The sequence below is a fragment of the Colossoma macropomum genome, unplaced genomic scaffold (genome assembly GCF_904425465.1).
Source record: "Colossoma macropomum unplaced genomic scaffold, Colossoma_macropomum, whole genome shotgun sequence".
NCBI classification, from domain to species: domain Eukaryota; kingdom Metazoa; phylum Chordata; class Actinopteri; order Characiformes; family Serrasalmidae; genus Colossoma; species Colossoma macropomum.
In genome coordinates, this window is record NW_023494789.1 from 18,990,459 (window position 1) to 19,003,722 (window position 13,264).

The 13,264-nt window shown below is 36.6% G+C and overlaps 1 protein-coding gene across 2 annotated transcripts in view; it reads right to left on the reverse strand.

The window, feature by feature from the left end:
- LOC118808059 overlaps positions 1-13,264 on the reverse strand; it is a 154,721-nt gene that overhangs the window by 22,252 nt on the left and 119,205 nt on the right. For both annotated transcript variants that reach the window (XM_036570428.1, XM_036570427.1), the window contains exon 4: positions 1,548-1,753. In XM_036570428.1, the coding sequence (XP_036426321.1) occupies positions 1,548-1,753 (206 nt within the window). The remainder of the gene's footprint in view (positions 1-1,547; positions 1,754-13,264) is intronic.

The window sequence follows — 13,264 nt, forward strand, 5'->3', positions numbered from 1 at the left end:
AAATAATATAGAAAATTAAAAATTGAAAAAACAGAGACACATGTTTTTCTTTGGACAGTGATGATATACCCCAAGTATTAGCAAATAGCTGTTTTATGTTACAGTCAAAACTTCTAAAAACATCAATGTTATTATTGTTCGTTTTGCTTAAGGAAACAGCTAACATTGGCTTTCTACATTAAGAAATTGCTTAAAAGCATCTAAATATTCCCAACATCATTGTTATACTGTATTATTTATTGTTGTATGTGGATTACAGTAACATTACTGTAACTGAAGATTACAGTGTTCAGCAAAAAATAGAAATAGTGCAGGTAACAAAACATATGGAATTTACATATGAAACATACTGGAAAATAGGATAAAATCACTTTGAGTTTTACTACAGTGAAACTGTACTTATTATTAAGTATATCACTGCTGTCGGAAAAAAACCTCATATCTCAATTTTTGGCGTTTTTCAGTTTTTGACATTAATTGAAAATGCCTGTTACCCTTTACATTGTGTGTAAATTTCATGATTAATGGACCAAAGAAAACAGCCCAAAATGACTTGGAAAACCGTCTGGTTCCATTGACTTACATTTAAAGTTAAGTATGTTTTTCCTTCTCCCGTATAGTTTGAATTTTAGAGATACAAGGTTTTCTTCCAACAGCAAAGATATGTCTACATCTATATGTCATTTGTGGTTAACTGTTTAATAATGCTATTATTTTCTTACTCTTTATTGACACTAATAACTTACATACTACACTTTAGCAGTGCTGTTCTGCAAGCTACATTACATGAAGTAGGCTATACAATGGTATAATCAGAAAATTATCAGAAATAGTAACTACTAACAAATACAGTCATACAGTAACATCTATCATTTATGATGTAAACTAAATCCTTTTAAAGTGCATGTATATCTTTAATAATGCAGGCCAGATATCATAAGAGATGTACTGTGATGGTACAGTAGGTTAGCTAGTTACCCAGCCACATATTATTCTCTTAAAATGTTCCCTTACACATTTTTTACTGTAGAAGTTGGCCACTCCAATAACATTGCTGGATCTAACCTGGCCACCCTATTGAAAAGGTTCTACATCCCTGTGTAGGATCAATAAAGACCACTGAGGCACACGGTTCATCTGATAATTATTGTACGCTAAGATTCCCACAAGCATTGGAATTTTGTCTGTCACACCTGTTTTGCTCTCCACACTTCCACACAATGCCACGCCCTGATTTTTTTCAGATTTTTCCGTTAAATGCTAGTCACCAATAGCAAGAAGTCCCTGCTTGTGCTCTGTGACAACAATGAGATCGTTATCGTCGTTTTAAGAGGGTATATTTTTGTTGACATTTTTTTGACACTTAACTGCCAGTACACATCAGGTAAAAGTAGCTGTTTGTGGTTGGCCATTTTGCATAACAGGCATATAATGAAAGTAGGAAGTCTGGCTGATGTGACGAGTCAAGACTTACTCCTTTCCTTCTCCCACTGAAAGCGAACCCCTAACTATAGACCTCATCATGACTCGCACTCTTTGAGACTCACCTGATTAGCAGCGTTTCGGTCAGCAGGCCGAAGCAGATGGCGGCAGTTCTGAACAGTGCGTGTGGAGGGGGGTTCTGGAAGGCCGTCAGCATGCGAACCACTGCATATGGCACCAGGGCCAGCAAAGCCACAGCCACAACTACCACAGGCCACGTCTGCCACTGACAGGCCAAAGTCCTCCACACAGCCGTCCGACACTGCTGATACTGTTCAGAGACAGAGAGAGAAAAGAGCATGTCACTCAGAGGAACAGGCCAAGGGAAACTTTCAGCTAGCAGGAGAGAATGAATAGGCAGTACTGTGGGTGCCTACAACCTCACACATAACCTTCTTTAGGAAATTATTTAGTGCATTATATACTTTTCACCACAATGCAAATAGCATTCAATTATTTTAGTTTGATTTAGCATTGTTTAAAAACATGCACTAAACACACTGAATGAATAGTATAGTATGCATAATTTGTTGCATGTGTTTGTTTTATGTAGATTTGTTTGTATATATGTAGCTAGAAGTGCATTTTGTTATTGTGTATGATGGCTTACATTTCACATTTTTATTAGAAGTGTTAATTGTGTATTTTTATGGGGGCTTACAGTATCTAGCCAAGGACAACAGGCGAAAATGAGCCTTTTTCATGAACTCTGGCTCATTAACAGTTCTGTTGGTACTGTTTATTAATGAGGACTGTCCCGGACAAATAAATAAGTAAAATTCAAACATATGACTTGAACAGTGTAGGGGAATATAGACAATGAAAACAATGTATTGTGAAAACAAAGTTTCTTTCTGAGAATTTTCTTGTGGCACACACACACACACACATATATATGTACTTGTGTGTTCTTATAACTGTCATACACTTGTATCTATTGTGAATATGCTACTGTATGAACTGATACTCTTCAGTGCCACTTTTTTGAGTTATACTGTAACTAAAATGCACTTAAATGCATTTAAAATTGTATTTCAGTATTACAAAATATACTTAAGTACATAAAATAAATAAAACAAGTATTTAATTGTATTTTAAAATAAAATTAAGTATACACCTAATATATATTATTAGGAACAACTGAGCACAACTTAGAAGTACTTAAATTATATATAAGCAAAGCTTTTTATATTTGACTTTGTATGTATGTATCAAAAAAGGCAGTAGTTCCCCCCATTACACATGTGTAATTACATAACGTAATATGACAAGTCGTTACACTCCTGTAGTTACATGAGGAAAAACTGATGTTACAACTGTGTATTTACATGAGCTGAACCACTGTAATCCATCTGTAGTAGTGAATACATTATCAGTAATTACATTGTTGTTGCATGTATTGTTATGGTGTAGCTACACAGTTATTAGAGACACTATATAAAGCAGGACCAATTGTGCTTTTTTAAAACTACAGAAAAGTAGATTTTTGTTTGTTGTACTTTTTTGTTTGTTATTGTTTGGTATTCTCCGTTTTTTGCAAAGAATACTTTATTGAATATTACTCTAATTGATTATACTTGATTGTACCATTTCAAAATCAATGCAATGAAATTGACACTTTTTGATCAAGGCATCCATGCATTTTTACAACCATTATAAATATTTGTTGTCCTGAAACAGAAAGTTAATCTACTCCGAAACGCAAAGTCTATGAGTTGAAATGCTAGCTGATTACTGGCAGCAGATGTACTAGTTATGTGGTTTATACATACAGCCTGTTTCCCGCATGAAGATTAAGTCTAGTCTTGGACTACATTACAATGGCAGTGGTGATTCAGCATTAAATTTCTAGTCTAGGTGTAGGCTTAATCTGGGTCTGGGAAACAGGCCTGAGATGTTTAAGTTATTTTGGTTTTAGAGGATGTGTCAGCAACAAGGGGTGAACACACTGAATAGAGCCTGACAGACTGACCTGAGTTTCAAATTTCACTTTTCATTCAGAGTTCTGAGGCCGAGTCATTAGGCCTTTTGATTGGAAAACAAACAAAGCCTCCTTTGTTAGGGTGAAAATGTCTACTGATGAGAGCTTGTGGGTTCACACCTGTCCTTTCAAATGCCCCTCTCTCTCTCCCTCTCTCTCTCTCTTTCTCTCTCTCTCTCTCTCTCTCTCTCTCTCTCTCTCTCGCTCGCTCTCTCTTTCTCCCTTCAGGCGTGGAGTGCTCTGTTGTTACAACACATACAGGTCTCCACTTAACATCAGCACTAGCACCAGCAGGGCTTATAAAAACAGGGCAGGTTAGGCAGGTCTGTAGGTGTGTGTGTGTGTGTGTGTGTGTGTGTATGTGTGTGTGTGTCTTCTATCAGTTCTTACCCTGAGGCATTTTGTTTCTGATACTTCTGACTCAGTGCACAGGTGCTTACAGCCACCATATTCCAAAAAAATAGATATGAAAAAAAAGCTTTAATAAATGTGAAATACGATTCTCAGACATTGGATAGAAATGTGGCTAGCTTGTTTTAGTATCTAATATCATCGCATTTTAGACACCTACAAGTAAAGGGAGCGCTTAAAGACATTAGGGATTCAGTACGGATGTTTCTGTGGATAAAGAGTGGATAAAGAATTTCCTGTGAATAGAAAAAAAGAAGGAAACACACACACAGACAAGCTAAGAACACATAGCGTGATATTTGAACAGCTTTTAATTAGCGCCCCAGCTTCATCTGCAAATGCATACGGCGTCACCCTCTTTAGGATCGCTATCCATTAATTAGATTCATTGTGGTGAGTGCCATTGAGCTATCCGCGATGTTTAAGGTTACATCAAACCGCAGTAAGTGGCTTCCTGATAGCAGGACACATCCGTCTTCATTACTCAGACCACTGTCTGCCTCTGCTCTTCAGCCAGAGAAAGAGAGAGAGAGAGAGAGGGAGAGAGAGAGAGAGAGAGAGACAGAAGCCAAGCTAATGACTACAGAAGAGCTGATGGGCCCCATCCCAGACAGACCCTGAACTTTTGCCTGCTTTTATTTCCACATTGAAGCTTATTAATTTACCAAAAGAAAGTAGGTGCCCACTCATGGGGATTTTCTTTGCCAAAAGTGATCCGAGCTGTACTGAACAGCTCAACACACACACACATACACAGAGGTTTGTTTTTTTTATAATGTCAGAAAGTGGAGTCATATATATATATATATATATAATCAGAAATGTGTTCTCTGTAGAGGATGTGTTAACTTATTTTCATTTAGAAAACCAACATGCCATTTGACGAAGGGCGCCCAAACTTTTGCATAAGACTGTACAAGAAGAGTTTCATTCCAAAGACTAGCCCCCTTAATGATTTGTGCATTAGCACTAAGCTAACAGTGATAAATACATTTTTTGGTAGTTAATTGTAAACACTTATATTTGAAGCTTGTAAAAGACTTAACATATACTTTAGTTTGTATGTAGCAGTTTTACAGTGACTTTTTCAGTACAGAGCCCTGACCTAGAGCAGCAGCTCCCGTTTTCTACTTCTGACAGCAACTGAATGAATTTGCTATAACTCGTATTCACAGTCAGCATTGTATCTAGGACTTCCAGAAGGCATAGAGCGACAATTTCTATCACTAAATTTGTCCCACCTATTGTAAATGTGATTGGTTGATTCCACTGTCAGTCCCTAATTATGTTGATCATTAATCCTAAGTGTAATGACTTATTTACAGCTCCTGAAGGCCTGACCAATGGGAGAGCTCCTTTGGTTGTATATACTAAGATAAAAAAAATCCTGATTGCATCATTTTCTGTTGGGCAGCTTAAGATTTTAACTATTTTTTTTTTCTTCTTCTGACAATACACAAAAACGAAACACACACACACACACACCAAGAGGCCAGGAGAAAGTTCTCATAGGTGCCTCAGAACAACAAGCACTGCTGTTCGTGGCCTCTACATCAGAACATCAAAGCAGAACAAACATAAACAGGGCAGATTCCTAAAGGCAACAGATAAGCTGTATGTGAAGAGAATTCCCTCGACTCCGGCCGTGTCCCATAAGCCCACTGTTCCGCTCCTGAATGGCCTTCTCTGTGGCCCAGTGGTCCTCAGCGCTCTGTTTTTCCACACCAACCCCCCCTGCTAACCACAGCCCCATCTAAACAAGCTCCTTCCGCCTCAATGCAGACACTAAACACTCTGTACATTAACACTGACCTCTCAGTCCCTGTGGGACACTCCCTACAGCACAGCTCAGGAGCCAACAGTGCCATTTATTCAGTCAAGTGGCCAGAAGATGAGCTACTGGCGGCGCTTCTGAAAGTAGATTTACATGAGTATTTCACTTGCGTTTCTGAGTGAAAATGACTGTGTGCAAATGTGAAAAATGATTATATTTCACAGATGACTTCTGACGTCTGATTAAAATTCATGAACTAGTATTCTGTCGTGAACATGCCAAAACCTTGCAAGCACATATTTTTTTTACTTTTACTTTTTTATACAGTTTAAAAATCAGCTCCCTTTTATGTGAACATTTTATGAAGGATTAAAAACATTTCTTGTAATATTAAATTAGTAATGTTTTGCTTCTGTTATAACATTTCAGTTTTGGAGATACCGGCTTTTGCTATGACACCAACGATATGATGAGATCAGAAAACAAACTATAAATACAGAAAACTCTGTAGGAATGTTATATTTTATGCTGCAGTTGGAGGATTTTCATGCCGCATCATGACCAAGTTGGGACGTTTCAGACTTTCACAGGATTCTGTGGCATCGCTTCAAAATATAATGGCATGTTTTAAACTTTTAAAGAAACATTTGAGTTTCTACTTCTGTATGATAAGACATTTGCACATGATATCAAAAAATATATGGAGATACTTGGATCATTGTAAAGTTTTCTGTGAAAAAAATTTGATCAAACCGCATGCATTCATGTCATTTTTGCAGCTATATTAATGATAAATTGCTGTCATCTATATCTGTTTTGAAAATAAAAGAGGCACTAACCAAACAACACTTTAACACAATGGAAAAGCTTTTCAGGAGCTTTTTTTATACACATAGCAGCCAAACTCTAGCACTCATTCAATGTTAGTGTCTTTTTTTTTTTCATTCTTCAAATAGCTGAATTGCGCATCACTTGAGGTGGAAACAGGATACAAGAATTAACTATAGAAGCTCAGCAATAGCGTTTGTGTCATAAATGTATGTTTGAAACAATGATGCGCTAACATTACAGTCAATAAACACTAAACTTTCACTCTGCCTCTAAATTTTTGGTTGTGTCCTAAAGAAAATGGAAGTGTAGGGCTCCTTGTATGTGGGATGTCTTAATAAAAGCCCCTGAGGAGCCCTGCATGTCCTGATTTAGTGCTGGATAGGTAAACGGGTTTCGTTTGCAGACTAAGAGTATTTAATGACAACCAAAGCTGCTGCTTTGAATGGGTCAGTGTGTTTTGGGTACATTTCAGGGTATATTTACACAACCTGGCAATGGGGATTAAAAGGATACGAGGGCTCTCTGGACCGTTACACTCGCTAATCCCTATTATCTAGAGTTCCGATTTTGTTGATTTCCATTACCCCTCAATCCAACCCCATCGCTTTTCCAAAGCCAGACCCAAATTCAATCCCTCTGTATCACCGTTTGTTCCCAAGGCTGGGACATTTCTTACCAGTGTGGACTTGCAGTTTCTTTTTTGGCCTTCAGTAAAAAGGACTGTGTTGACAAACTAGTGGGTTTAATCTCCTCATGATGCCACTATAAGAGTGCTATGTATTATTACAATGCAAAAACTCTCTTGACTGTAAAGGGCTAGGGTTAGGGTTCCACCCTTTTTTTTCTCTTTCCTTATAATTCATAAATTCAAAAGTAAACAAAGTCATTCAGAGAGTCTAATGCTGCATTGTAAAGAAGCTTACCAACTCTTTACAAAGGTAGTGACAGGAATGACCAGTGAACCTACACACATCAGTTTTTATATGTAATGATGACAATATCGAACCTGTAGTAAATTGGGATTTCTTTTGCCTTATAACATCCTGCACATATCTATCCACCAGAGCCTTGTAAAAGTTTCATAAAACAATGTCTCAGGCATCAGGCAATGTATTTGTAACCAATTTAAGCATTTTATGAGGGAGCTTGAGGCATTAAACATTCTCAGAAAAAAAAGGTATGAAACTGTCACTGGGGCAGTACCCCACTTGTCACTGGGGTGGTACCCTCAAGGGTACATCTCAGTACCTTTAGTCAGGGAACATAATTGTACCATAATCCATTGAAATAATATTTTCTAAGTTGTACCGACTCCATACACCCTGTCTCGTCTTCAGGCTTTTTATTTTATTGTTCTGTTTTAAAACATTAGATTATGAAAAGGTACAAATATGTACTTTTCACCTGGAAAAACTGATAAGGTGCACAATTGGACCTTAAAACCACTGTTGTACCTTTGAGGGAACATTTACATTGTTTGTACCTTGATGAAAGAAAAATGTACCTCTACACTACCTTTATTTCTAACAGTGTACTCTTCGGATGTTTATTTTAATTTTATTTCACGTTATCCCTATTGGTCTATTCATCATGAAATGTTCACATAATGTGAAAAGCAGCTGGATTTTTAATGGTTAAAAAAGAGGTTTTGACATAACAGCAATGATTTGCTCCAACGAGAATTCTCTTAGTGAAAGAAAAGTGTTTTAAAAACAGATGGAGCTAGATATGTGTCCTGCAGTAATTAGATACACATTTGGTCCCTTTTGTTCTCTTATGGACTCCTGTGGACTAAGGGTCAAAGTTCAGTGGCACCAATGTCCAAAAAAAGCATGCAGGGGTTTTGCTTCCCTGCTCAGCTTTTCCCATTCTTAAAAATAAAGGTGCCCAATAGAACTAAAAAGGGTCCTTTGGAACTTTGCCTTAGAGGAACTTTTGTTTTCGTAAAGAACCTTCCAAAAGAACAATTTCTGTAAATAAAGCGAAAGTATAAAAAACTTTTCCACACATTATGTAAAGGCTCCACACCTAAGAACGTTTTTTTTAGAACCATGTATCCAAACCAAAAACATTTAGCAACGTTCTTTTTTAAGAGGGTAATTCATCAGAGCTCAGTAGCAGAGCAGTCAGATATAGGTCAGAAAAGCTTAGGTGTTATCTTAAAAATAAAGGTGTCACAAAGGGTTCTTGGAGCAATGACACAGAGCCACCTTTGGTTCTCTGGAGAACCATGTCTGAAAATGAGATTTGTGAGTGTGAAGAACTTTTTAAAGGTTTAAAGAACCTTCACCAGCAGTGTAGTCAGGTAGGCCATGGACTGAAACGCCAGTATTTTTTGAGTGAAGGTTGAGTGTTTTTTTTTTTATTGAAACGTTAAACGGATAATAAATCTAAAAAAAATATTAAGCATTATTGTTGCAATTTAATTTTAGTTGCAATTTTAGTTGAAATTTAAAAGTTAGTGTTTGGGACAGACACCTCCCAATAGAAAGTAACCTATAAATGTTGATTTTGAATATGTTTAGCTTATTATTGTCTCTATTAATAGCTTGAGTTTAAATGGATCATACCATAATCCTTGTAGATATCTAAGGTCTGAATTCTTGATTGTTTTTGCATGTGTTTGTACTCTGGGATTGCAGGTTGAATTTGTAGATTATATATATATATATATATATATATATATATATATATATATATATATATATATATATATATATATATATATTTGTCAGAACAAAACCTCATATTTTGACATTTTTCAGTTTTTGACATAATTTGAAAGTACCCATTGTCCTTTACATTGTGTGTAAATTTCATGATGAATGGTCCAAAAAGAAATGACCCAAAATTACTTGGTTCCATTGACTTACATAAAAAGTAAAGTAGTTTTTTTCCTTCTCCTATAAAGTTATATTATTATTATATTATTATAAACTATATATATATATATATATATAATATAATATAATGATAATATATTATAATTTGGACTACACCACTATTTTACACGTAGAACCTTTCATTAGGTAATCAAAAGTGTGGCTTGTCTCTGAGGAACCCTTTTTGAGTACAGTGTCACTCATGTCCTTGGACTAATAAACCTTGGACTACAGTGTCACTCATGTCCTTGGACTAATAAACAAAGAATTCAGTCCCTCTACGTGTGCTGTACAGTCGGCATTCATCAAATATTAGAGATTATAAAGATCTTTCTCTAGTTATGTGTCGCACAGTTGACTGATGTGATAAACGGCTTTTAGTTCCGTCCTCTTCTTTCTGAGATGAACTGAAAATCAATTTGAATGAAAAAAGAAATAAAACAGGAGAATCGGGAGTGTTTCTGAGCTTATCAGTACGATTCCTGCTGTTGTCTCCGAGCTGAATAGACACAAGCACAGGAGATATTACTTTGTTAAAAGAAACATATTTCTCCATCTCACTAGATAATGGACACAACTCCCAAGGTAAAAGCTTTGGAGAAACGGATGAGTTGTTGAACAATGCGGCTCTGTCTTCTGAAGGAAAACACTAGGAAAAAGGACAGGAAAAAACAGGGAGAGGAAGATAAGAATGTGAAGTGTAGGTCAGTCTCCAAGTCTTAAATAATCAGAGGAGAGATAACGGGGCCAGTTAAAAAGTATTTTTTCTTTTTTGTTAATGGCAGAGTCCTGAATAGAGGCGCTGCTGTTAGCCTTGTCTCTTCATGCCTTCAATAGGCCCCTGCATGTCCGTCATATTCATATTTAAAACAATGGCTCTATCAAGGCCTTGGCAACTCCACTAAGGTTAAAAGCATCACAAAAAGAAGGGTCACAAAATACACCGAGAAAATCTGATTATCTTGGTAGACTCGGAGGAGAGACGAGCGGTGGAGAAAGGGGGGGAAACAGAGAGGTTGTTTTTCCTATTTTTTTCTTGTCTCTTGAAAATGAAAGCAGCCTTGTATGTACATCAGACATATTGAAAAAGACCAAAGTGCTTTAGTAAAGAAGATCCCATAATAGCCTGTTTCATCAATTGAGTCAAAAGCGATAGAGCAGGAAGATCAGTGAAGTGGCTTTGGGCTAACTGGTTTATATCCCAGCACTGAGAGAGACACTGCCTCAGATAAATAAAGGAGCAAAGCTGACATCACCATGTGATGCTGTGTATTGTGTTCAGTTTCTTTGGCATGTGAAGAAAACAAATATTGAAAAGATAATTAACTATAATGTGATTGGTTACAAATCAGGTAAAATCAGTGATAGACTTAAATTTTTTTCAATGGTTCTTCAAGGGTTCTTTAGAAAAGAAAATGGTTCTATATAGAACTATGACTATTCAAAGAACCCTTTCCATGATTAAAGGGTTCTTTGCATCATGAAAAGGTTCTTCAGATTGATGGAGAATGTGCTATAGATGACTCTATCTAGATCCTTTTTTAAAGGGTTCTATATAGCACCAATAAGGGTTCTTCTATTGTTATAATATCAGGCTTGTTATAATAGAAAAACCCTTTTTGTGACACTTTTCAAAAAGGTTCTAAATAGAATCATCTACAGCACATTCTACATCAATCTGAAAAACATTTTATGATGCAAAGAACTCTTTAATCATCCCAAGGGTTCTTTGTGTGTTCATGGTTCTATATAGAGCCATTTTCTTTAATAAAGAAGCCTTGAAGAACCATCATTTTTAAGTGTGTAGTAAACACCTTGGTTCTATATAGAACCATAAACACTCAAAGTACCATTTGCATGCTTAAATGGTGATATATAGAACCCTTTTCAATTCTTTTCAAAGAATTATTGTTGTTGTTGTTGTTGTTGTTTTTGCCTTAGTGTAACTTTGCATTGTAATGTTTGGAAGCAAATGACGGTGAGTTTATTCTCTGTTCTTTCTTCTCTAAAACTTATTCAGAATCACCACCGAAAGTCAACTAAATATAAACCAAACATCATACATCATTTTTTTTTAGCTTAGTAATAATAACAACATTGCCCTCAAGGGATGTCTGAATTTTGGAACCAATGAACATCAACAAATCAATAATATTAAGTTTAGCCGTCACAGAAAGTATCAATTAGATCTTAAACCAGCAGTAAACAGATTTTATTTAAACATGTAGAGAAATGACTGTTTTATTCTGTTTTAAGGTTTTGTTGATAATCAGTAAATTAATTTCTCGTTACCTCAGATGGGGGCACTGCACACAGTTGGTCTAGATGACAATTTCCGAGTTCACTTTACCCGAAGACCCAGACGAGACTCAAAGTTGCAGTTTTTCTCCAAAATGTAGTCGATCAACCAAGACATATTTAGTGTCTTAAGTTTGCTTCTTTAGTTTTGCACTGGAGCTAATGTAGCCAAAAAGTAACTGTGCAAACTGCTGTGTTGTTGTTGCTGTGTTATCTCAAATAGATCTGCTTATGTGGTTTCTGATCCTGTATGACATAGATGAACGTTACACTGTTTTTAGATATGCTACATACTTTTGGGGAAAATGTGTAAATTTGATCGCAGAATTTTATCATAGAAATGGCAACTTAATGCTTTAACCACATGCGAGCCAGTGCTGCCACAGCAACAGTTCTGGTTAAGCGTCCAGTTCAAGGGAAGCAATTAATCGGCCTGCTTGTCTAAAATTTAAAAGCAATAAATTCAAAACGGCTGTAAATAGCATAAAATTAGCTGTCTAATGAGTAATGGTTAAGCATGAGCTAATGGCTCCATCGCCTTTAGATGCATGACCCTGTTACATGTTTGCAACACATGGTAAATTAAGTGAATGAAGAAAAAAAAAGACAACGAGCAGGCATATGTTTTCATAAATAGTGCTTATATGCAATTAGGTATTCAAAGAAAACAGGGAAACATTTGTAATTAGGTAGTATGCTTTCTAAATTGCAAATGTTCAGTGTCTGGAGAGAAGTAACCCAGTCCAGGGCAACGGCAAGCTACGACTGCTGTAATATATTAACTAGCAGTTAACAATTGCAGACAGCAATGTGTTTATCACTACCTAATGTTTTATGAATATGACCTTTAGGGGTCCTTCCAATCAATCAATATCCTGGCAAGAGGCCTATTGGGATTATTTAAAACCTGGAAGTAGGACACTGTATACACCCATGCAATCATTATTAATGAGGATTCAGTTAACCCAAATACATTTTCTAGTTTTGTTTGTTGTGCTCATGTGACCATTTTTTTTAGCTATACTTTTTTCTGATGGGTCAAACGCACATGTATTATAAATTTGCTACTAAATTTACAGGAGAAACAGCAGAACATGAGCATAGAAACAAGCACACATGCAAATTATTTGCATATTCTATGTCTGTGGGCAGGGAAGGCACAAAGAGATCACAGAAATGACCACAATACTGTTTCCTTCAGGGGGTCCCACAGAGGCTGATCAGATCTGCAAGAGGGCTCTAGTTTGTCTTAAACAAGTCTAAATGACATTTGTGGCAAAAGGGGAACAAACCCCCTCTTAAAAAAGACCCACATGAAGAGAGAGAGAGAATTGCCCTGCAGTAAGAGAATAATGTGCTTTGGCAAGAAGTTCTGAGAAAAAAAAAGCAAAAACAACTGAATACATTCTGTTTTTTTCCTCTGGCCTCTGTTTTGCATACATGTCGCTGTGTTGGAGTGGGAGGCCTAAGTAGATGCCTCCGTTAGCATAGCATTAGCATAGACTGATCAGAGGCTGACAGGACCAAAGACAAGGCCTGGAGTGGATACAGCACAGGCTAGGGGCGTGTGCCCTTTATATTATAGAGAGAGAGAGAGAGAGAGTT